Consider the following 26,355-nt stretch of genomic DNA (forward strand, 5'->3'; position numbering starts at 1 on the left):
GAAGCTGCAGGAAATCTGTGATTTGCTTACACAGACTGAAAATCGACTCATCGGGCAGCACGAGTCTCTTGTTATTGGAGACAGCAAGGCTGAGCTAGAACAATACCAGACCAAACAGGAGGTATGCACCACTCTAGTCAGAGAAGCCAAAGATGACCGAGTGCAGAGGAGAGTGACTAGACTCTTTTGCTGGATAACAAGACTTGTCATGTGAGAGGAGTGTGGAATAGATCTCTTTGACCTACAAAAAGTAAAGGCTTAATGGCATGCTGTTCAACTGCTGCCCATGAATACACCCCAGTATATGCCAGTGGGAGAAAAGGAACTTTCAAACTAGGGGACACCAGAACTGGGAGTATGTACTAGATGTTTAAAGAAGCACTTTTGGAGCAGGCATGAAATATCTTACATGTACCTTAAGATTGTTCGTGTCAAATGTAATAAAGAAACATGGTCTGTTATGCTAAAATAATGTAATCAGCTATTAAACAGTTTTCAGGGACTGCTTATTCCTCTTCACAGTATTTTGAAGGATTTTGCTGCAAGGCTTTCTCTTGCCTGGGGCTTCCCAGTACCTTACTCTTGTTTTGGTTTGAATTCTGTTTTTTCTAGTGTTCTTTGCAGTCTCTTTGATGTCCTTGTGTAGCAGAGTCCTTTGAGTTTGCTTACTTTCCTATTGAGACCTTGCTTTTCAGCTGTATCCTGTCATCTGTAAAGTTTTACTCTGTTCTGAGTGACACTAGTTGAGTTTATGGTAGATAAAAGACTAATGGACTTGGTACTGTTCTTTTTCCTCATCCTGCAAGCAGTAGTTTACTGTAGAACTCCAAATCAGGTTTCATAATTTCCTTATTCATTTTGCCTTGCTTTACCTACCTTCAAAGTAACACATCTAGTTTGTCAAAGTTCTTCTTAGAGTCAGTGGAAAGATATGGACACCCCTGGGGTACCTCTTAGTATTGCTTGTCTGTCCTAGGAATTTATGACCTAAATGGGGTACCCGTGGGAGTGAAGAACTGATACAGCATCTGCTTCATTTTTTTTCCATCAGCTGTTTGTGACTGCTGAGCAGCCTAGTGGTTGTTTGCTGACTTAATTCTCATAGACACTGTTGTAGAAGGGTGTCTCAGGAGGGCAGTGAGGGCTTACAGAAGGTCTTTTATATATCACAGGTCAGAGCTTTTGTCCCCAGTGAGCTGTTGAAAAGGGAGCACAGAGATCTTTGTCAGGGAAGAAGAATCTTGTCGTGATATATTGTTCCCAGGAAAATCTTCCCAACCTAACTAAAATGCGCTGCAGTTTTAGCTGCCAAACTATATTCTACAATTGCTGCAAAATCTGTAGTCTAGAATGAGAATAAAATGTTTTGTCTTGCAGCTTCAAGAGTGTTACACTGCACATAGAAAAAAGACCTTATTTCATTAACGGAATGTATTCAACAGTGTAATTATAATTAAAGATCCCCTCAGATAACTGGGAGGCAGATTTTCTTTTTTAATCTGACTTTATCATAGGACTAGGAAAACTACTTTGCATAAACTGTATGAAATGTAATGGACTTAAACATTCTTTGGGGATTAAAATATTATGATTGATTACAATTAAATGAAAATATTCACAGGCCATTTCTGGCATGAAAAAAACTAAGAAATATGGGACAACTTCCATCTAGGAAAGAAGACTACAAGTTTCTGACTTGTATTCAGTCCCCTTATTTTGCACAGCTTTCATTTAGGATAGTAATGGAATGGAATTTGTCAGGAGGCTAACTATAGTGTAGCAGACTTAATTTATCTCTTGCTATCTACAAAATAAGATATATATTTTATTTCTGTATAAATGGAAATACAATACTTGAGCTGCTAAACAAAGCAAAAAGCGGCCTCAGTCTGAATAGGAGTGTAAGGCAACAGGCTTGCAATTAAAACAAACAAACCCCCCCAACAACAACAACAACAAAAAAATCAAAACCACCAGAACAGGTTGAGCTGTAGCAACATTGTCAGAGGGTGAATCAATTTTATTTTATAATAATCCTATCTGCAATTTAGTAATGTATCATGTGCTCTCCCAAGTTAGAAGGGACCAGTGTAGTGCTTACCCCAGAACAGAGATAGTTCCAATAAAGTTAATTGGAAAGGTCTAGTGAATAATTTACTTACTCCTATTTACTTTCTTTTTTCTCAAAAGGAGATACAAAAAGACATGAGATTGAGTGCCCAGAGACTGGCAGACATTGTGAAAAATACTGAAAACTTCTTGAAAGAGAATGGAGAAAAGTTGTCACAACAAGACAAGACTAATCTTGAACAGAAACTGAATGAAGCTAAGACAAAGTGTTTGCTCCTTAGCCAGAAGGCAGAAGAGTCCAAAAAAGAACTGGATAAAGCTATGACAACAGCAATTAAGCAGGAAACAGAAAAGGTTTTTACGCAACCATTTCATAGCTTTATTCAAACTTTTTTTGTCTTACGGGTTAATCTTGCAATTTATTATTGATACAGTGTAGAGAGATTAAAACTGTATTTTGTTTGGGTGACTGATAAACTGCTTGCTGGTTTATTTTCTTTATAAAATAAACAGCAACATATTCGTCAATCAGTATTTTGTTTAATGTTAATAATGTATTTTGAGAGATCTGTTTACATGTGATATTTTGTAGTGGCTGAAGATTTGTAAACTGAAACTGTAAAATTTCCATGTAGGTTGCAGCCATAGAACAGCTAGAAGAAAGTAAAAGTACAATAGAAAACCTTTTGGACTGGCTATCGAATGTGGATAAAGAAGCAGAGCACGGGCGGAAGTTTAAGCAGGCGATAGAACAGAATGGAACACACTTTGAAGAGGGGAATGTGAAGTCTTTGGAAGGAGAGGAGGATGATGTCAATGGTAACCTGCTGGAAATTCAGCAAGACTTTGAAAGTCAGGTGGACGGATTGGCCAGAAGCACAGAAGATAATCTGAACCAGCAGTATCAGAAAGTCAAGGTACTCTTAGTGGGTTTATTCAACATTTAGAATCTAAGCTTGTCAGTCCTTTTTCAACATGAGTGAATTCCATGTCATTCTTTCTGTCACAGACTTTGGAACAGGCACTAGGGAGTTGGGCATCTGCAGTTATAGGAATTTCAGTTGTTAGAATGTAGTGTGAATTTGTCACTCTTTTCCCCTCTTACTATGGTGTTTTCCTGCACAGTAAGAAAAAGGACACACTGTACAAGGCAGAAGTTAAGATTCGTGATGTTGACTCTGTTCTTAATTTTTTTAGTGAGAAATTAATGCAGGTAAATAAAATCCAAAAAGCAGCAACATAGATGCACACCCTTTATGTGACTTTTTTCAAAATTCTTTGTAATGTCAAATGATTCAACCCCTGCCATTCAATATGAACACTGATTGCCAATAGCTGCAAATAATAGTTTGCTGAAATTACAGTCTTCATCCTCTATAACTTTAACATGTCGGTAAAGCTCTATTTGAAGGCTTCAAAAGGATGAGTTACATGAAACCACAGCACAGCATTTTAAAAATAAATTTTCTGGGTAAGATAATTGGAAACATTTAAAATATTAAGAGTTGAGTTTTATAGCTTTTGTTCATTTACAAGTGAGCCACCAAGAACTTCTAGGTGTTGTTTGATGGACATGTTGATAAAAATGATTATGCTGATAGCTGATACTATTTTGGATTTCCTTTCTTACTGAAAAAAAAAATCCTTAAAAACAAAAAAACCCCACCAATTTAAGAAGAAAAGATCATTTGGTTTTGTGTACATAATGTTTTTACATCCCCTTTTTTGATAGTCCTTCTCTGCACCTAATGCTTGCAGGATAAATGCCAACTGTACTCATGGAAAGAAAAGCATACCAGTCTATTTTCCATATCTATTTTATGAGAGAGCAGAAGACCTTGAAGAATGGAGATTTTTTTATTTTAAAGAATAAATTTGAAATATGGCTTTTGTTTGGCATACAGTTCTAGTTACTATGATTTAACTGTTTTTTAAATGAGATTGAAACGATTTACGTGCATAGAATGTGTCTCACTTTTTAAGGTCAAAGGGACCTTTTCTATGACCAAGTGTATTTAATAAGAATCATTGCTCTTGAAATTGAAAATTAAATGAAAAAAATTAAAATTAAAATTAAATGAAAAAAAAGGATAACAAAGTTTGTTCACTCAGCATAAGAAGAAACTATCTGTACTCTTTTTAATATTTAATGCTTTCACTCTTTTTGGTCTGTTCGAAATGGTAGCTATAATATATGTAACAGGAAGTGGAAAAGTTTCGATATGGAAAGTTGCCTACCTTTGAATGCTTTATTTGATTAATTCTGTTTTGAGAAAGGGAATTAGGAGAATTTTGACTACACTAAGATGCTACCGTAAATGTTAAGTAGTAAGGAAATAATCTTTATTAGGAGAGATTTGTAATACCTAGTTTTAGTATACAGAGTTGGCTTTTAGAAATACAGGGGAAAGTGTTTGGGTGATATATTTATATATCTATATCTCTTAGTATTTCTGAATTCCAATGATATTTGAAAACTCCCATTTGATCATGGTCTGCATACCTGGCTAAAATTACCATTGGATGTTTTGTAAAATGCTGAAACTGCACAAAAATGTGATGACCAGGAGTCATGCTTTCACTTAACTTACAAAATGATTTTAAAGGAATAATGTGAAGATTAGAACATCTTTTTATCATTTTGGTGGACTTTGCTTTACTTGTCATTTCTAAGGAACTGTCCAAGAAGTTGTTGGTCATAACTTATTCTTTTTTTTTCTTGCAGGCTCAACATGAGAAAATCATTTCCCAGCAGCAGGCTGTCATAGTAGCAACTCAGTCTGCTCAGGCACTGCTTGAGAGACAAGGGCACTACCTTTCCCCTGAAGAAAAAGAGAAGATGCAAAGGAACATGAAAGAACTGAAGGCTCAGTATGAAACCGTTTTAGCTGAATCCGAACGGAAAATGAGATTGACTCATTCTCTAAGAGAAGAACTTGAGAAATTTGATGCAGACTATAGTGAATTTGAAACCTGGCTGCAGCAGGCAGAACAAGAACTCGACAACCTGCAGGCAGGTGCCTCTGACTTCAGCGGTATTATGGTCAAACTGAAAAGGCAAAAGAGTTTTTCAGAAGATGTGATATCTCATAAAGGTGATTTACGGTATATTACAATTGCTGGACAAAGAGTTTTAGATGCTGCAAGGTCGTGTAGCAAAAGAGATGGAGTGAAGGTTGACAAAGATGGTATTGATACTTCAGCTACATATACTGAAGTGCAGAATAAACTGGATAATGCCTCAGATCGTTTCAAATCTCTCTATACTAAGGTAAGTTTTATTTATGCTGAGTAGGAAAGGCTACTATAATGGATTTGGCAGTTTGTGTAAAAGGGGCTAGCTGATGAAACAAATGCTGTGGGAAGTAGTAAATTGTTTTTTAATGTTAGGTAACAGAACAAGATGCTTTTCTAGAATAGCTGCTTTAGTCAAGTGCCAGAATATTCAATGAATGGATTAAATTTTCTACCTTTTGTTATAAGGGAGAAGTAAGACCAGATTCCTTCATTGTTCTTTCCAGCCTTAAACTCCTTGAGTGTATGATAGTACAGGATGTCTGAATAACATTTTGGGGTGGAAAGAAATTGTAATACTTCTAGATGTATAACACTTCTTTATATTCCTTGTGATATTCCCCACAACTGCTTATTTAACATTAAAAAAAAAAAAAAAATTTCCCAAAATTTCAAAATTTGAGTTTGATTTGTATCCTGAAATGGTTTGTCACAATGTGACCTTTTGTTGTCAGCACTAGGCATGCAAGAACATAGTGATTTGAGGATAGCAGTTCTTTTCCACTACTCTGACAAATACACATTTTATCCTTAGCAATCTGAGATTAGTCTCTAACTGCTGGGAAGCTAACAGTGCAAAACTCCATCTACCTTAGAGCATGAAGATAATCCATCTCTCTGTGCCAGGTTCATGTGTGGAATCTGTCTGACAGAACTAGACAAATATCTCCAACTGGTCTCAACATGCCAACAACTTAACAGCTGTTTAAAAAAAACAGAAAACAAAGAAAAAAAAACACAAAACAAAACACATACACACACACACAAAAAAAAAAAAAACAAACAAAAACCACAGAAAACCAAACAACAAAAAAACAAACCAAACCAAATTGTTATTCAATATTGATAATATTCTAGAACTGTAAATATATATACATATATATATATATATATGTGTGCTAACCTGTTGAAGTCAATTCTCATTTAACTAGTCCATTCTTTAGTCCGTCCTATGTTTGTCCACCAGATGGAGACCAAGTAACACATGTAAATATGAAAATACAGTGTGTGGAAGGTTCAGAATATAAATATTTACAGTAACTGTTTATAAATATTATGACTTCATACAATCAGATTTTGCTTGTGAAACCATCTCAAAAAATCTGAAAGAGTACCAGTGACCTTTTTACATGATGACTCACTGTATACATTTTAAGGTGGACTAACATAGAGGACTAATAGGAGCTTGGTCAGATGACATTCTTAAGTGACCAAAACAAAACATATGTGCAATACCAAGCCATATTACTTTGGATTTGCTGTGCAGATAAGTTACTTATGAAGGCAAAACTCTATTCATCTGTATTTGAATGAGCATACACATATATTCTGATTTTTTTTCTAAATTTCTAGCTTCCACTGGCTAAATTTTGATGTCAGAGTACTGATAAAGTACAGTAAAGTATCTTTTTGATGGATCAAAAAGTATTCCTAAGGCTTTTCCTATTCTAGTACAGTGGATTAGATTCCACTTTCCCAGCTGCATTAGTAAATTGATCCTAAATCGTGCTTGAGGAGCACAGACTGGGAGGACCTGTGTAGCATGTCCAGCTGTCATGCCTTAGTTCAGAAATCAGTTAGACAGTGGAATGATGACAGGAGAAAATCACACAGTACTTCAGGAAGGAAAGTAGGACCTTGAGTTTGGTATGAAGTGCAGCACACAGTTTAATGCCTGGGTATTTGCTTGTTTGTTTTCTACTCTTTTAGTGTAGCATCCTTGGAAATAACCTTAAAGACCTGGTGGATAAATACCAGCATTATGAAGATGCCTCATCTGGACTTTTGTCAGGTCTCCAGGCCTCTGAAATAGCTGTGAACAAACAACTGTCAGAGCCAGTTGCAGTGGATCCCAAAAATCTCCAGAGACAACTAGAAGAAACCAAGGTGAAAAGCTTTAAAATGCATAAGTACTTTTGTCCTAAAAAGAGCTGCTTTCTGTCTGAAAATCAGGCTAATCCAACATAATCCAAGTGGCTGCAGGCCAAATTCTTGCCTTGCACATGGGCGCACAACTTATATTTCTGAAATTCAGCTATCCAATGTGTTTCCTGGAGAACATTAGGGTGAAAAAGAAATCAAGCACCAAGATGCCATTAGCAGAGGTGAAAGCAAGACGTGTTTCAAATCACTTAGCAAATGATAGGGTGAAATCTTGAAAGTTTTGAAGTATAAAATGGGTTGTATAAAGTTTCATACAGTCTGTCATCTTTGAACTGGCTCTTATATTTTTATCTATACTGTAATTAAAATGCAAGATTATTTCTTTTTCAGTGGGCAAGGCTCGGGTCAGGTGTTTCCTCACTGTTTTATCTGTGCTGTGTGAAGTATCAGTGCAGGTCTGATATGTTTACTGCTGAGAAATGATTGTCAGTGGCTTTTGGAAAGTATGTGCTTTAACCATTTCCCTTACGTCAGCCTGAGCAATAGTTACCTTTACCACATGGTATCTTTTAAATCTACCACTGGAATTGCCCAGCAGTGTGGTGCATGACACATCAGAGGAGACAAATCCCAGCAATGTTGTAATACAACAAAACTAAAAGTGTGAACTTTGAATTGCTAACAGAGGAACAATTCGGGTACGTTTGTGCTTCCAAGCGCTAGAAGAGTAGGAATAACGCTAACTACAATTTGAAGCTTCATTTAAACTTTTTGTTCCTTATGCCAAAACGAATTATATCTTGTATAATGCCAATTTTCATGCAAGTAATACAAAAGGATGGGTATTGGGGTTCTTTTATGAAAAGCCTGCATGGATTACTTGCCACACAAAAGAGCACTCATTGAATATGAGCTGAGAAGAATGGAGAGGGTGCAACATGTCAGGAGACTCAAAGGAAGAGAAAAAACAGGAGGCTGCAGAAAGAAAGCCAATTAATGAAAGCAAAACAAAAGAGTATTTTTTAAGAAGTCAGGTGTTGCAAGTTAAAGCTGTCCCGTGTAGCCAACACATGCAGCTGATAATCCAGCTAGACACAGACCTTGGCAGTATAGTGGGGTCTAATCTTTTTATGGGGATTAATTGCTCTTCGGATTATTCTTCAGTGTTTCTGGCATCAGCTTGCTTGCTTTCTGTCAGCACACATGTTTTCTGGTACATCTTTTTTTTTTTCTTTTTTATTCTTTTTTTTTTTTTTTCCTCCAGAAGTACAGTATATTTCTCTAGTGTAAGGAATATTAATTTTCAAGTCTATCTGAATTTTATTTTGTCAAGTGGGTCAGCTAGACTTACTATGTTCTGGCATACCATTGTGCTCTGGGTACCAGTGCTAGATGCACTGATGTGACTTCTTTGTATTGGCAGGGCAGATAGGATTACCTTTTGAGTCATATTTTTATTGAGTTAGTGTGTATCAAAAAATAAATGAGAAGTCCCTTCATTTTGCACTTGGATAAAGTTTGAGTGAATCAAACCAAAGATACATCATATATATGCTAACAGAGTGGCCTGAAATAATTTAAGACTATACACTAGAGAGGGAACAACACTTTCAGAAGTTGATTCAACCTTCCAATCTTTGTTGACTCCAGAGCAAGTCATGGCTGGGCTAGTCTCTAAATCTGTGTTCCTTGGTTAGATGGACAAACCTAGTCAAAATTCAGTGACACTGGCTTGAGGAGGTTCCTGAACCGTGAAAGCAGTTCTCTTGTTTCAAGCTATTCCTGTTTGTGCTGTGGTATCAGCCTGATCCTTTGTCAATACAAGTGGCAGTGAATGTGTAACCACTGCTGCTGACTGTGTGTTTTTTTTTCTCATGAATTATTCTCAGATGCTGAGTTGAAAAATATGTTTATTTTTCTTTCAGGTAGTATATGAGCTTGTACGAGTGGTCTTCAAAAAACAGCTAATCAAAATACACATTTTGAAGTTGCACACAAGAAATCAGTTGAGTCAGAGAAGTATTGTAAAATGGAAGATAAAAAAGATGGTAAATTAAAACAAGGGCCAGAAGGTCAAGAGCAGTCATAACCAGTGGTGAAGATTTTTCTTAAGGAGAGGTCACAAACTGAATTTCCAGCTCTAAGTTTAGGTTGCGTGGCATACCTTAAGCCTTGCATGTGGGACTGTTAGCTGTACTGAAAAGCATAAATAATTGTGGAATTTTACAGGTTCTTCAGGGACAAGTGTCTAACCACCAAATTGCTGTAGAAAAACTGAAAAAAGCTGCTGAAGTGTTACTGGATACAAGAGGAGAGTTGACACCAGATAAAGATGAAATTCAGAAAACACTGGGTAAAATGTTTACTTTTCTTAATACCTCTTCTTATCACTTGTGTCTGCTTGCAGGTACTGGAAGTTACAAAATACAGTTTCCACATTCTTGTGTCACTGTTCAAGTTCATGTTTTATAAGCTATTATAACACAGTAACTTCATTGCTGGTTTGTCTCCTATGTTGATCCATATGCTTTTCACTTAAAAGCTGTCATTTTATTTTTTCCCCCTTTTTTTTTTTTTTTTTTTTTTTTTTTTCAGAAATTTGGATTATGTTTAATTCCCGTGTTACAGATGGGCATGCAAAACAGAGGTAGTCATTATAAATTCTCTAGTGAGAAGGAGCACATTCAGGTTCAAGGAACCTGACTCCACCTACCTGTTCCCAAGCAATTACTTGAAATATCCTTAGCCAAGGAATTATTTCTTTCAGACTTCAAGAAGCTGTCTGTGGTGGGGTTGACCTTGGCTGGCTGCCAGATGCCCACCCAGCTGCTCTCTCACTCCCCTTGCCCAGCAGGGCAGGGGATAGAAAATAAGATGGTAAAGCCCAAGGGCTGAAATAAAGACAGGAAGATCATTCACCAGTTACTGTCATGCATAAAACAGACCTAACTTGGGGAAAGTTTAATTTATTGCCAAAAAAAATAGATTTTGATAGTAAGAAACAAAGACAAAGCAAAACTTTCCTCCCACTCTGCTCTTTCTCCCAGGCTCACCATCACCCTCCTTCCTTCTCAACTACTCTTACCCCTTCCCGGCCAAACAGGGCAGGGTGTGTGGGGAATGGGTGGTTGTGGTCAGTGCATAAACAGCTCCTCTCTGCCACTGCTGCCTCCTTACACTTTTCCCCTGCTCCAGTGTGAGTCCTCTCCACGGGATGATATCTTTCAAGATAATCTTGTTCCAGTGAGCTCTCTATGGGCTGCAGTTTATACAGTAATTATCCACCTCCTCCAGCATGGGGTTTTCCATGTGCTGCAATGTGGTTATCTGCTCCAGCGTGGTCCTACACAGGCTTCCTGGAGCACCTCTTCCCCCTCTTTCTTGTCTGGCCTTTAAGTATGCAGGGCTGTTTTTCACACTTTCTTTTTTCTCACTTCTCAGTCCCTGGCAGCATTTTTCCCTTTCTGAAATACATTTTCCCAGAGGCACCACCAGCCTGGCTGAGGAGCTCAGCTATGTCCTCTAGTGGGTCTGCTGGAGCCAGCTGGAACCATCTGTCTCTTCCATGGGGCAGCCCCTGGCTTTTTCTCATAGAAGCCAAAAATCTTGCCACTACCAACACCTTACCACCTACATCAAATACTCTTTCCTATCAGTTGTGAGAAGTAGCACAGCATGACAGTCACTACTGTCTGAAATTTGAAGACTCTTTGTGTATCACACAACTGTCTTTTAGTGGAATCCCGTAAGTAACTTGCAGAGCAACAAAATAAAACAACAGTGGCCTTGCCTCTTTGGATTTGGTGAAGAAACTCCATGGAAGGTACATAGAATTTGTAACTTTAAGAGCCTTATCCCAGAAGCATTGAAGGTCTAATGAAGAACCATCTGGAAGAACCTTTCAGCTCTAACAATTACATACGAGATGTAATTGTAGAAGAGCTGTCTTAATACTCTGTTATTTTATTTTTTGGGAGCAGTCAACAGCTGTCATAAGCTAGAGCTCCATGGGAACCAAGTTCTAGAAGCCAAGCACAGCTGTAAGCTGATCTCTCCTTTCCCTTGCCCTATGAGCTTCTTGGCTCTATTTGAAGATTTTGATCTTTGATTTGTGTGTTTTTAAATAATAAAGCTGATGGGTTTGCTTTGTTCTGATGTAGACAGTTTTTGACTCACACTTGCCTGATGAGAACTGGTAAAATGAGCAAAAAGGCTAGTCTGGCTGAAGGAAGAGATTGAAATATGTTTTTCTCTTTATCAGATAATATTGTAGAGAGGTATGACAATTTATCCAAGTCTGTGAATGAAAGGAATGAGAAGCTCCAGATAACTCTGACCCGATCCCTAAGTGTGCAGGATGGTTTGAATGAAATGCTGGATTGGATGGAAGGAGTTGAAAAGAGCCTTGAAGAAAAAGATCAAGTGCCTTTGAATTCTGCTGCTATTCAGGATATTATTAGTAAAAGCATTGTAAGTAGCATTCTGTGAAAGAAGAAACAGTTGTTTGATAATTCAGATTTCAAGAAAAAATTATAATCTTAGTTTGGCACCTTTAATGGATTCAAAATACTAAATAAAAGGGACTGTTTTGTGAAGTGAAACTTCACATACAGGTTTTTGTAGATCCGTACTGGTGGTCTGGCTGTACTGATTTGTTGCTTCATATGGTGGACCGGTTTCACTTCTTACATTTTTGTTATAAGCAATACAAAGTAGTCCTTGCTTGTTTCAGATGCTAGAACAAGACATTATGGGTCGCCAAAGCAGTATAAACACTATGAATGAAAAAGTGAAGAAGTTCACAGAAACAGCCGATCCATCCACTGCGTCCACACTGAAAGCTAAAATGAGTGACCTCACAGGGCGGTTTTCTGCAGCAAGCAACAAGCATAAAGAGAAGCTTATGAAAATGGAGGAGTTGAAGACTAAAGTGGAGTTATTTGAAGGTCTGTCAGAAAAACTTCAGGCATTCCTAGATGAGAAGAATCAGGCACTCAGTGAGACGGAGGCACCAAGAAAAGATGTCAGTGAAGTGTCTCAGTACATGCAGGTACTGTACCCTTCCATTTCAGTATTTTGTGCATTTCTTCTGTAACTTACCTAAGGGATGAAACAATATATAAGGCCTGCTTGTTTCCCAGCTTGGTTTGTTAGCTAAAGCCAAGAATTTAATTTTGAACAAGTGATTGTGAAGTCTAAATTGAAGAATGTAATCCTGTTTTTTCAGGAAGCTAGTGTAGAATTGGCACAGCACAAGAAGGATCTGGAAGTTTTGCAGCAGCTTCTTGAAGAACTTTCATTCCATGCTCTTCCTGGAGATAAAGCATTGGTACTAGAGAAAGTAAATGCTTTGTCGAAGAAATTCAGAGAGGTAGAGGAGACCGTAAAGGAAAAGTAAGTTGAATAATTGTTTCTGCTTTGACTAACAATACAGTTTGAATGTTGTGATGACTGCTGTCCTCTTGGATGCAGTCTCAAGAAACAGCAGTTAACCACAGAGTAGAGAGGTTTTTATATTAAAAAATACATACTTTATTTGATAATATCACTGTAGTTACTCTGTCTGATTCAAGAGCTCTAATGTGGGCTGTAAAGACAAGGAACTTTTCAAACTTTGTGACATTCATAGGAGTCCTGTCAGTTCTAAGGAAACCCCGCTTCTCCCCTTCTCTGATAGAATATGAATTACTGCTTGTGCAGATTGATATAGAAAACTGTTTGGAATGAGGCTGCAAATGAAGACTGGAGCTATTGTTTAGAGCTTGCTGAAGTTGCCTGTACAGCAAGACTAGGTTTTCCACACTCTCATATCCATAAAATCAGCTTTTGTGAGTCTTTGAATTCAGGAATAGCAATATCAGATTGATTATATCTATTGGTTTAAATACCTGAAGGAATACTGACATTCCTTTAATTGTCTTTGATTGTCTAGAGAAGAAGATGTATCATCTTGTCAGAAACAAATGGATGCTTTTGAGCTCCTTGTCGAATCATTAAAGAAATGGATAAAAGAGATGACAGAACAAATTCCAGCAGCGCAACCGTCTCTGAATACAGAGGAGTTAAAGAAACCCTTGGAAGATACATTGGTAAGACATTGCAGAGGAGAAATGAAATACTTTGAAGGAAACAGAACATCTATTAGTGACATAGAAGTACAGACTTGAGGCGTAAGCAGTCACAGTAACTGGGACTAGGAAGCTTGCAGCCTGCATTTACATTCCTATTGCATGTTTGGATATGCTGCAGGGGATTCTCAAGTAGTGAAGTTGTTCCTTTCTCTACACCAAGTTTTTTTTTTAAGTCTGAAATTGATTTTGTAATGAGCAAATGACTCTCTGTCTTAACCAGAATTTAAAAGATGAATGGACATTAAAAGCACCTGAACTGCAGAAAATGAATAGCAGAGGAACGTTGCTGTGTAATCTGATTACTGCTGTGACTTCTCCTTCCAAACTGAGAGCAGTGGCAAAATCAGGTATGCATTCGTATAGTCGGGTAAAGCTAGCATTTCAGGAATTGTTAAAACCTTTAAGACTAAAATGAAAGCATTTCATCCTTGGGTTAGCTCTGTGAATGTTCTGGCTTGTGAGAAGTCAGTTAGCCGTGTCTGTTCTGGCTGTTCTTTGCTGTGACTCTCATTGAAACTAACTGCTGTAGTAATTCAGTGCACATTCTGATTGCTTTACACTGCCAAAATAGCATAAAAGTGTTTTGGTGGAAATGACTGACAGGTCCCAAAGCTGTTACTTCAGTATGTTAATTCCCAGATAGTGAAGAAAATGAACAGTACCACGGTTGCCTTCACCCCAGAAGGTTTGTGATAATGAGAAGCCAACTTACTCCAGTTGGTGTTCAGTGCCTCACATGCCCACCAAGCCTGCAAGCAGGACAAACACAAACTCTGTTTTTTAAATGCTGATGGACCTGCCCACCTTTGCTGCTACAGAGATACTTCTTTCATGGCCACAAGGCTGTTCTGTGTGACACCAAGCAAACACATAAAGGTTTTCAGAGTCATGGAGTACTTGGTAGAAGGGTAATGAGAACATAGTTTGTCTAAAAAGTCAGCCTAGGCAAAGATACTCATCCCAATAGGATAGCATAATTAATTAATATTAAATAATAAATATTAGTCAATATTGAAATATAGTTGAAATAATAGCAGAAAAGGGAATCAACTCCATATTGCAGCATGACTTTCCTGAGCCAAAATGTGTTTCCAGTCTGGAGCTTCAGCTAAATCCTTTTTACTGGTAATCTGATTTTAAAGATAGCAAATTTATTTCCAGGATTTTCTATACTCTGCTGTTTAAATGTTAAAATGCTTCACAAAACCCAGTAATTCTGCTAAGTGTCGTTCAAGTGGTAGCTAAAAGCATGTGGTGCACCTAGCATGATTTCATAGCCATAAGCACATTTTCAGTCAGTTCTTGAACTGACTAGGTCTGGAAATAAATTCAAGTGTGTTGTCCTTCACTGGTCATCCACAAAGAACTGGGAGGATGGTTTTGTTCTCGTTTGAATTTTAAGTAAAAGTCTTTTCACTAGACATTTTGGAACCTTATATGGGATATTTGTGCTCCTTCCTCTCTCCCTTTCCGTATTCCTATGCACGCAGATAGAAAAATAATTAAATGACTAGCATATAAGAACAGCTATAATCCTCTGGACTAGAATATTTGCCCTGCTAGACAAGAGCTGTACTGTGTATCACTTAATCACAGTTACAAATACTGGAGTCTGGCTAATAGAGCATGAAGATTTACGAGGCTCTGGCTGGGGCCTGTGACTTCTCGTATCTGGTTTGTTTTCTCTTGCCATCCTCCAGCTGCCACTAATGTGGTCCTCACTGTCCAGCTGATACTGAGGGGTGGATGCATAGCCTTCTCCAAGGCAACAGTTAATCTTTATCTGTTAATTGCTCCTCTGGGAACACAAATGTGCAGGAGAGCGGGAAGTAATTCTGCTTGCAGTTCTCTGTGGTTTGACCATGTGCCCCAGCTCTGTGCTCTGATGGCGTTTTACAAAGCCCCTGTAGCCCTGGTTCCAGAGGCTTGGAAATTACATTTAATTAGTAGGGCTGGCTGGGTGGGTGACTGCCTCTGTGAGACAGCGAGAACTTCAGGAACAACACTAATAACTCCGCATTACAACCCCTGTCATGGAGCATGTGCTCTGGTCTTTCTCATGGTAAGATAGGGAAGGATTCATCCAGTTTGGTATCAAGAATTTTTTTTGCAGAGGTGCAGTGTTGCTAAATAGCAGAATTATTTAGACTCGAAGAAGACCCTTAAAGATCATCATGTCCAACCACTAACGTGACACTTCCAAGTCCACCACTAAACCTGTGTCTCTAAGCACCACGCCTGCACGCCTGAAAACACTTACAGGGTTGGTGTTACAACCACTTCCTTGGTGGGTGAAGGTGACCTGAGTAAGTGTCTTTGGTTGTGGTGTCTGCAATGACCACTCTGGGCGGCTTTGCTGTTTAATGTTTAGTGCTGTCCCCAGAGTCTTGGTGTTTGCCAGCTAGCCCTCTCCTTGGCCATACCCACACGCAGCTGGGTAAAACCATGTTCTCCAGTAGGCAGTAGGGAACAGGTTCTTTTTTGGGGAGATGAAGAAAATTGTTAGCCATATGGATGTGACCGAGCCCGAGAGGTAGGGCATAGACCTTTGTCCCCTGTAGTAATTTATTTAGCATAGTACTGTGAGCAGTAGGACTGCTTATACAGCTTGCATATCAGCATACTTATATGTGTGTGCATGTGCACCCTCAGCCACTGGGCATATGCTCTGTGTGTGTGGTACCACTTATGGTACTAGCTGGGGAGCAGCTTAAAACATAAAACAACCTTAAATTATTTAAAGTTGAAATCAAATATTACTATTAGAAGGTTAGCATTCAGGTATTTCTTTAATGTTGTATTTAGAGCTATGTATCATGCTGTTTTGAAGAGGAAGTGCAGTGCTGGGGTTTTGGTGGGAAAAGGCCCAGATAAGCATAGGACTTTGTCTTTCTTGATCCACAGGTGGCACAATGTTAAATGGTGAAGGAGGAGCTCCAGGAACTCAGGATTTCCTGAAAAATAAAGGTCAGTAAAAACTTCAGGATGTGCTAAAGAAATGTACTCGACAATTGCTGTTAAATATGTAAACACTTTTAAAATGTTATACATAAATCTGCATGTAGCAGTCACTACTAGACTGAAATTTCACATTACCATCATGTAAGGCAACTATATTGACTAGGACATGATACTAAAATTATATATAAGAATACCTAACTGCAGTATTTTTTTTGCTCAAATCTGGCTGTGTTTTCTGGACCAATATGTACTTCTATAAATGCATACAGAAATAGCTATTTTAATATAACTCATGACTTCTGAGAAGTTTCTAATACGTGTGTATGTGGTTTGGAACTCTTTAACACCCACCGGTGTTTACAACATGCACAAACAGATATACAATACATCCATTTTACATGTATTTGTATCACTGTATGTGCCCAAGCCCTTTACAGAGAGAAAAGAACTTACACAGGCACTTTGTACATGTTTATGGGTAACCAAGTACTGGGTCTGCAGGATCTGTTCTAACTATCGTCTACTTAGTACACAGTCTGCCTGCTTGTGCTCTCTCAGTGATAAAACACATTTATAATGGTACATGAGTGTGTGCAAAATATTATTGCATTAATGTTAGGCTCTCATTCAAGTAACAGAACTGTAGTTCAGTATCTTCAGCTTCTTGTCATAGAGTTGTTGCTTGAAATACCAAAATAACAATGGGTAGAAAGATTGAAAGGCACTTGTGTACCTCTGTATATTAAAGTGATGATTTCTGTGAAATGAGAAGCCTTTGCAAATGAGAACTGACCTTAGATCATTCAGATGTAGCACTACTGCATCTGCATTTAGAGTGAATTGGAAATGGCTGTAACATGTTCAGCAACTTCTTATTTGGAGGACTATAAGCTATTGTAACTCAGAGTACTGTTCAGAAGTTCTTGAAGTCTGAAGTGTTGTTTGAAGGGCTTGTAACCTCTAACATAGTCTTTGTGCATTTCTCCTTTTACAGAACTGACAACTGTTCAACAAGCCATGTCTGATGTAAATCATGCTTATGAAGATTTGGGAGTTTTATTGAAGGAAAAGATTTCAGAACTAGAAAGTATGCTTTCAAAAATGCAGAATATTCAGGAAGAATCAACCTCAATGATGCAATGGTTGCAAAAAATGGACAAAACTGCATCAGACTGGGAAGCTGCTCCAACTGACAGTGAAGCAGTTAAAGCCCAAGTTGAGCAACATAAGGTACTTTTTGCCTTCAAAAAAATATTCTTTCTTGCGTTTATTGGTCAGATTCTGTTTGAACAACCAATATCTCAGCCTAGCTTAATGCTGCAGAGAGTATTTAAATGATCCTAGTAAGCATGCCAGTCAGGATTAGAGAAAAGCTGGAAAACTGTGTCAGTGGAGTAAAAAGAGCACAGTGTCAGAGAGTTGTTGTGCAGGTCAGAAAATAATAATTGTGGTGGTCTGTTTAAATAGGTGAGGCTATGTTGGTCATGGAGTAAACCTTTTTTGATCTTCTTGGTGGCTTAGAGATACATGCTGGATTGCTTGTGAGATCTGAAGGGCTGTATCTATCCAAAAGCTGTTTCTGCAGCTGCTGCTTTACTGACACTCCACAGACCTCCTGGTCTCTACAGCTGCAACAGCTTATGTCTGTTCCAAGGCAGTCTTTCTCTTCAGCAGCCATGTCACGCTTGTTAAGATAGATAGCTGCACAACAGTCTCCTCCCCACTTTTTAATTGATAGGAAAAAAAATGGATAAGCTTCTGACCTGTTTCAGCACTGGAGATGTGTGCTTCTCTAGCAGTGATGGACAATATTGACACATGTAAAGGTTCATCTGTAAAGGGAAATACAATGGATAGGGAAAGTTCTTTCCCTGCCTGTGATTGTGGATGAACAAGGACAGAATTTGATTCAGCTGAGGTTCATGGTTTATATTTGGCAGGTCACCCTTAAAAATTAACCTGAACAGCTACTAGCTTTCCTCAGACTCGGATAACATTCAGTCCTAAAACTCAAACTAAATGTGGAAGGAAACTAGCTCCTTATTTTTTAACAGAAAATGTGCAAAGCTAACATAACCATCTTGCTCTCAGCGTAGTAACAGCAGATAGTTGGAAAACTGAGTAGAAGCTCAGGCAAGAGTCATCCTTCTGATGCAGTTGGACCTTTTCCTAAAAGTTTTAAATAAAGTACAGTTTGTTCAGTGTTTAGTGTAGTGGGCTTTGGTTAATTAAACCACAGCTCTATTGGGCAAGCTTTGTTACTTAAGAATATTCATGTAAGCGCCCTTTGCCAGGCATATAAGGCCTGTTTGCTTCTCTCTGTAAGAGCAGCACGAATTAGGAATTGCTGTGGGGCATTTCATCCTCCTGCTAGGTCTACACTTTAAGCTACAGTGCTGTTTGAACTATAGTTGTGCATGAACTACAAGAAGCAGTCTGTAAGGTGGGCGAGGACACACCACGCTCCTCTCTGGTGCCAGCAGGGTTATTTCTGCTGTGAACGCTGCTGTGTGTTACTCAGTTTGCCTTCTGTACAAGAGTAGATTCCAAGTATAGGTGAATATGATGGCACCTAGTGGATCTTACTTATCTGAATTCTTCAAGTTCTGTAACTCACTCAAATTAAACAATAATTGTTAATAATATAGTTTATAGCTGTCAGATTATAAAAAAAAAGCAGCATATGCCATTAGAAAGTGCTTCATATAGAATTCATATTTATTCTTGATCTTTATGCTTTTCAGTATTACTGACTTCAAACTTTACACTTTCTACCATTATTCTTTAGTCTCTTATTTATTTTATCACTTGAATTTGCAGCTTTTTGAGATGGAATTAAAGCAAAGTGCAAATAAAGTGCAGGAACTGAAGGACAAAGTGACAGAGTTGTTGGAGAAGAATCCTGATTCTCCTGAGGCACCCAAGTGGAGACAAATGTTGGATAAAATAGGTACTTCAGTAAAGCTGTATTATAGCTCAGACTGATTTGGAATTTGTTTTATTATGATTTTTTTTTTTTAATCTATTAGCAATCAGTAGTGTTTCTACTACCTTGCTTCCTCCTACCCCTTAAATTCTGTGGCAATAACTCTCTGTACAAGAGTGTAGATCTGGAGTAATTCCACTGGTGCCTGTGGGCTTTGAATTTATATCAGTGGAACTGAGAGAGACTATGGCTTGGCTCCCTGTTTGAGAGGGCTTTACCTTCTTCAAACAGCATGCAGCTAGAACTTTGACTGCTCCAGATACATACATTGTTCTTTTTACAAAATATAACAAATAATGCTAATCTCACACAAAGAACAGTTTGAGTTGTTGGTAATGCTCTTCTGCATGTTTTTTTCCCCATGCATTAGTGACTCCTGTCATTTTGTGGTTTTGGTGGCGTTTTGCCATTTTCTAAAACCGATTCCATAAATTTTGGGGGAAAAAAAAATGAAAAAACCACATTGGAAATGACCATGTTTAGACAATAGATCTAGAGAATGCAGTGCATGATTGTTGTGAGCTTTTAAAAATTCTTCTTAGGTTTGTCATATTTTAAATAAATCATAGGTCAATCTTGTTTCATACTGAGAGACATTTCTATAGCTACAGTAAAAGTAATTTTAAAGCTAAATATTTTTCCAATCTACCGTGTTTGTAAGTGAATCGCTGAAAAGTTTAAGTAGGAGGTAAGGTCTCCAAAAGAACTTGCATAGTGTTGAAAGGGAATTAATACAGAACGAGCAGAGGTCAAAGACAGTGAAGTGGCAAAAGAAACTGAGAAAACCCAGATGAAATTCAGGGACAAGGAGAATTAACAAATTATCAGAGCTGACCGAGCACTGACAGTGTCACAGAGGGAAGGGGGAAGTTATAACACTGTAAGACTTTGGCTGTTCTGTAAGCCACGTGCTACAGGTAGAAGAGACCATAGGCTGGCCTAGGGTGAACCTAAGCTGACACAGCACTTTCGAAATACCTATGTGCAGAAATATTCTCATAGCCTGTCATTATGTATCTGGTTTAGATGTCTAAATCAGGCAGCTAATCTCCATATTTGAAAGAGGTGTGCTCCTTCAGAGGGCTGTTCAGTGTAGCAGCCTAAATTGTGGCTTCTGTTCACCCTTGGAAAGGTATCTGGTTTTTTTTACTGAATAAGCAGGAAGATTTGTCTTATCCAAATCAGACACGCAAGTTGTAACTGAGTGCAGCCCTTTGGCTTTTGTGTAATTTGAGACCAAAGCCTAAATTTGTTGGTATTTCATTTAGTAATATTCTAATCCAATTTTACTACATGTTGTATATTCATTGCTCTAAAAATTCTGCACGTGGCTGTGCTAAACTGCAGACCTTCATCCAAGAGTATATGGATCTGACAGTTAAAAGATGTATTTGCAGAGTCACTGCAATATGGCATGTGGAGTTAATCAGCAAGAAGCTTCGTTAGAGAGCTCTGTTTATGTTTCACATAGAGCCTGCTGGCTGACAACCCATCTGCTAGAACATGCATGCAATATAGTAACCTTATCCTTGTTAGATTCCAAATGGAAAGAGCTCAATCGAGTTACATCTGAGAGACAACAAAAACTGGAGGAGTCTTCAAATTACCTGACCCAGTTCCAGACAGCAGAAGCTCAGCTGAAGCACTGGCTTGTAGAGAAGGAGCTAATGGTCAGCGTACTGGGACCACTATCAATTGACCCTAATATGCTGAACACACAAAAGCAACAGGTTCAGGTGAGTATTGCCAAGATGCATTATTGATTTGAGTTTCTTCTTTTTTGCTATTAGCAAAGTGCTGTTTTGCATCTAGATAGAGTACAGCACAGTGAGTATGAGCCACTACATTTGTTTTTGAGCTAATACCTGCTTAAGTCATATTTGACTACAGTAATTACAAGAAAAAATCAAGAGTGAAGAGAGATCAGGACAGCCAAAGGAAAAAAACACTGATGAGATACTGATCCACTGATACAGTTTTTGTTTTGACCATACTGTGGTTTCTCTGTAGTCAAACGAAAATTGTTCCTTTGAAGTCATATTAATTTGAGTATGTATGTAACATTTTATGGTCAGTCCTTATATATGGTGTATGATGTAGAACTATCTTTTTGAGATTTTATTCACTTGACTAGATATATGACTAGATATGGGGCCAAGAGTGTCAAAGACAGAAGAAATAAGTGTAATGAACACAACCAGAAGAAAAAGTGTAATGAAAACGCAGAGTAGTTTACTTACGGAAAGACAGCAAGACAGAAACAAAAGAAACAAAAGTTAGAAATTATAATTTCAAACAATTCTGTTGCCTTCAGTTATTTTAAACTGTGTTGAGAAAAAAAATTATTTTGCAAAAATATTAAAACTGGCATATTGATATTGATTCAAATGAAGTGTTTAAAATCTGAAGTATATTCTAATACTATGTGAAAATTACTTAGTACTGATAAGTGCTTCAGAAATCTAGACAGCTAGCATAAGACTAATGTGTATCACTTAACAGTCCTTAAAAGTTAAATGTAATTGACTTAAAAAGAAAGAGTTTGGAGCATTTTGTAAAGTGAAACAATGATATTTATCCCTTCTTCTGCAAGCACTGTGACTTAATATAAAAAAAAAAGAAAAAAGGCTGGGAAGCAGTGATCTAAACCTCAAAGGTCTTACAGTACACATTCAGTCATTTTGCAAATTATCCAAATATTCTCTGTGCTATAATAATACTTCGCAATATTATGTCAGAATACACCTTCTTTGAAGTTCTGTCTTAAGACAAATATCGAATCTGTCTAGGAAAGAAGACATTGCCTGAAACTAAACAACGATTATTTTACTTGATACAGTTACCTAATTGCTGTAGTATTAACAGAATTCATTGTTAACTTGTATCTGCTGATTGAATTTCCATTAGATGTTGTGTAAATTCACCTCATTTTTTCTGGGTCTTTGATATGTGAGCTTGGAAACAACACAGTCTGTATAAAAGACGTCATTACTTTACTGGCTTTTAAACGTGGGGATTGATTACTCAGTAAGAGAGTTTAGCTACAACAAATTCAATGTGACTTGTAAGAAGCACTTTGCTTTATATATTTTTTTTTTCATGAGGTAAGTGCTTTTTAAAATTTCTTTCTTCTCAGATTCTGCTTAAAGAGTTTGAGACCAGAAAGCCACAGTATGAGCAGTTAACTATGGCTGGTGAAGGGATTCTGAAGAGACCTGGTGAACATCCGCCGTCTCATGAAATTGTAAAAGAGCAACTGGCAGCTGTGGCACAAAAATGGGACAGTCTAACTGGCCAGCTGAGGAACAGATGTGACCAAATTGACCAAGCCATTGTGAAAAGCACAGAGTATCAAAGTCTACTGAGAAGTCTGTCTGATAAGCTAAGTGCCTTGGATAGTAAGCTAAGCAGCAGCCTGGCTGTGAGCACACAACCTGATGCTGTGAAACAACAACTGGAGATAGCTAGAGAAATGAAGAAGGAAATACAACAGGAAATGAAGAATATAAATGCAGCTCAAGCTCTTTGTGAAGAACTGTCAACACTGGTTGGAGAAGAGTATTTGAAAGCAGAACTTGTGAGACAGTTAGATGGCATCTTAAAAGCATTTAAAGATATTGAGCAAAAATCAGGTTTGTATCTATTTAAAGAAAAATAGTAGCTAAGGCATAAATAAAGCATCATAATCTCATTTGTCTTTATAGATGTTGAATGTTGAGCCTATTGCCTGCTCTCTGTCTAGGCCAGCCCCCAGCCAGTTATACGTTAGCATTTAGGAGAGTCCCCATATCTTAAAAAGGTAAAGGCAATACTTGGGATATCTAGTTTGGGAGAGAATTTAAAGCATAACAGGGCTGCTTTTGCCATCTCTTCCTTCAGATGCATCTTCACTGAATTAGAATGCCAAAAGAGGATGCTGTTCATTGAGCTACCAAACTCTGCAGAGTGTAAGCCAAAATTGTCATTTTTAGGCAAGCACCAGTTAACGGCTTGGTGAAATGCAGTGGAAATTGTATAAAACTGTCTGTGACAGAAGGGGGCTGGTAGTCTGCAGCCTGCCCGTACCCTGTGAACAACAGTAGTACACTGCAAGCAATGTCATACTTTGTTCTCCCTAACAGCCTCAGTTTTGGCTTTTAATTTCCTCTGGTTACAAGGAACTTCAAAGGATCTCCCTAAGAACACATACTGCCTGCAGGCCGCGAGTTAAATGCTACTAGGATGGATTTCTTAATATTCCCTGTGCTTACACGTCATAATACCATGAAACACAATTGTGTGTTTTTTACCTCTGAAGTCTCCCTGAATGGGGTTTGTGTAGACACAGATGGGCTAAGCTCACCTCATTTGATGCATGTCCAGATGCCTTCACTGCTCTGCAGTAGTGCAGGTGCAAGTCTGTCCCTTGCAAGAAACTTGATTGACTTGGTTGTCTTCCAGTTTTGCCTTGGTTGTCTTCCAGTTGAACACCACATACTAAGGACCAGCGTTGATCCTTAATGATTAATTAATGATCCTTCATAATAGAATCGATATTAATTTTTATTTCTTCACTGAATACTAGCAGGTTCTGATGATGAACTTCTGCACTGTCTTCTCTTCTGCAGATAACCATGTTCAGCAGCTTCAGTTGGCGTATGCCACTTCTCATCAGTTCCAGCAAATGTCTAAGGACTTTGAGGCTTGGCTAGGCAAAAAGAAAGAAGAGCTGAACCAGGCTCGTCCTGTATCAGCCAAACTGGATACCTTGCAATCACTAATCGAAGAACAGAAAGACTTTAAGAAGACCATGACCGACCAGATAAGTTCATATGAAAGAATTGTTGCGGAAGGAGAAAGCATCTTACAGAAGACTCAAGGAGATGACAAAGCAGCATTACAATCCCAAATTGCCACGCTCAGAAGTAACTGGGATGAAATGAATAAGCAGGTAAAAGAAAGGCAAGATAAATTAACAGATTGTCTGGAGAAAGCCCTCAAATACAAGCAGCATGTAGAAGATCTGCAGCCATGGATAGAGAAGTGCCAAGGCAACCTGTGTGAATTAAAAGTCAGCATAAACCCTGTTGAAATAGAGAATTCTATTGTTCAGGTGAGGGCCTGGCAGAAGGACTTAGATAAACACCATGGGATGGTGGAGCTATTAAATAACACTGCTGAAAGTTTGCTCAGTGCAAGTCAAACTGATAAAGAAGTTGTTCAAGAAGAAACTAAGATGCTGAATCAGAAAGTGAACATGGTCACAGAAGAGTTGCATAAGAAGAGAAAGTGCTTGGAAAATATGGCACAAAGGCTGAAAGAATTTCAAGAATCATCCAGTGAAACTGAAAAACAGCTTAAAAGTGCCAAAGAGCATCTGGAAGCTCACGACTCGCTTGGACCTCAGTCATTCAGTAACAAACACCTGACGATGATGCAGACGCAGCAGAAAGCCTTGCAAGCTTTAAAGCCTCATGTTGATCTAGTGAAAAAGCTTGCCCAAGAACTGGTGGTAGAAGCTTCTGGTTCAGAAGGGGTTTCTGACCTTTTGCTCCAAGCTGAATCTTTGGAGCGAGAATACATGGTGGTGAATCAGCAGGTTGAAGATAGGTGCTCATTCTTAGAGACAAAACTCCAGGGAATCGGCCATTTCCAAAACAGCATCCGAGAGATGTTCTCTCAGTTTGCGGAGTTTGATGATGAACTTGATAGCATGGCTCCAGTAGGGAGAGATCTTGAGGTATTGCAGTCACAGAGAGAGGACATAAAACGTTTCCTGAAAAAGCTGGAGGATCTTATAATGAATAATGAAAATGCAAATAAAAACTGTAAAATTATGCTAGCCACAGAAGCTGAAGCTTCTCCTGATCTTGTAGGTATAAAAAGGGACTTGGAAGCTTTAAATAAACAGTGCAACAAGCTACTAGACAGAGCAAAAGCCAGGGAGGATCAAGTGGAGGGTACTGTTAGCCGTGTTGAGGAGTTTTACAGTAAGTTAAAAGAATTCTCCAGTCTGCTTGGGAGAGCCGAAGAACACGAAGAGTCACAGGGTCCTGTTGGAATGGAAACAGAGACTATTAATCAGCAGCTGAATACATTCAAGGTAGGAAGTTTTTTTTCTTACTACTATATTTTACCACAATGCAATTTTATTAATTATCATTGTTAAAGGGATTGGTTAAATGCAGACCTTAGAGGAGTCTGTATGCTTTTTTTCTGTTTTAAATGGGGCATCTTCTCATGCTCCAGGGAAGCTTTCCTTTGCTGCAGCTTGGCAGACCTTGGTAACTTTGCATCCCAGCTCACTGTCCCGGCACCCCATCCTCTCTTCACTCCCTTGTTTTCTCATGCGATCCATTTACCTTTTCTGGGTTTGAGAAGAGCATATTCTTTCTGTTCTGATGTCCGTTTATTGCACAACCTTTCTTCCTCGCTGTGGTATGAGTTTCAGACTCCAGTGTTCACACAGCAGCCCATATTCACTTCGCTCATCTAAGCAGTTGAGTTTTTTTCATGTGGGTGTAGGCTTCAGCCTGTGACGGTTGGAGACCTCACCTTTTGCTGTTTTCTGTTCTGGTACACTGTCCGGTTTTACTTCACCGAATCCCACCTTTACTTGGAACCATCCTAATACGAAAAAATCAGATAAAATAAACCCCCTTTTATATTGAGAGTTTACTGTAGCATCCTTATCCAAAATATGTTTGGGAGCTTCTGTGCGTAGCTTTTTGAATACACCAATCCTTGTCCAGCTCAAAAAAAACGCGTTGCATTGCTAGTGGGTGTTAATTGTGCTTTGGTGATGAAATGAAGTACAGATATCGACTTGTTTCAAGTTGAAATAAATTCATTTCCAGTGCTCACTGGGAAGATTTACAACTCTTACAGATGTAAGCAGTGTTAGAAAAACGTCATAAATCTCCGGTGGCTATATAGTAGCTTTGAATATTCTCTTCTGCTTTGGTTTCTTTTCAGTCTAGTACCGATTCAGATGTTTGTATGACTTGTACATTAGTAGACACTTAATCATAAAAACAAGCCTCCATAACA

At 38.3% G+C, this 26,355-nt stretch overlaps 1 protein-coding gene across 1 annotated transcript in view; it reads left to right on the top strand.

Moving 5' to 3' along the window:
- LOC103768189 (dystonin-like) overlaps positions 1–25,408 on the top strand; it is a gene marked incomplete at its 3' end in the record, with an annotated part of 113,410 nt that extends 88,002 nt beyond the window's left edge. Inside the window, exons 40-56 of the mRNA XM_008935329.1 lie at positions 5–121; positions 2,191–2,424; positions 2,706–2,987; positions 4,796–5,341; positions 7,075–7,251; positions 9,478–9,601; positions 11,510–11,718; positions 11,981–12,298; positions 12,476–12,642; positions 13,181–13,337; positions 13,600–13,726; positions 16,284–16,346; positions 17,335–17,570; positions 19,161–19,290; positions 20,863–21,062; positions 22,463–22,958; positions 23,934–25,408. Coding sequence (XP_008933577.1) covers positions 5–121; positions 2,191–2,424; positions 2,706–2,987; positions 4,796–5,341; positions 7,075–7,251; positions 9,478–9,601; positions 11,510–11,718; positions 11,981–12,298; positions 12,476–12,642; positions 13,181–13,337; positions 13,600–13,726; positions 16,284–16,346; positions 17,335–17,570; positions 19,161–19,290; positions 20,863–21,062; positions 22,463–22,958; positions 23,934–25,408 — 5,058 coding nt within the window. The remainder of the gene's footprint in view (positions 1–4; positions 122–2,190; positions 2,425–2,705; positions 2,988–4,795; positions 5,342–7,074; positions 7,252–9,477; positions 9,602–11,509; positions 11,719–11,980; positions 12,299–12,475; positions 12,643–13,180; positions 13,338–13,599; positions 13,727–16,283; positions 16,347–17,334; positions 17,571–19,160; positions 19,291–20,862; positions 21,063–22,462; positions 22,959–23,933) is intronic.
- Positions 25,409–26,355: the final 947 nt, after the last annotated feature.

The sequence above is a fragment of the Merops nubicus genome, unplaced genomic scaffold (genome assembly GCF_000691845.1).
Source record: "Merops nubicus isolate BGI_N331 unplaced genomic scaffold, ASM69184v1 scaffold14892, whole genome shotgun sequence".
Taxonomy (NCBI): Eukaryota; Metazoa; Chordata; class Aves; order Coraciiformes; family Meropidae; genus Merops; species Merops nubicus.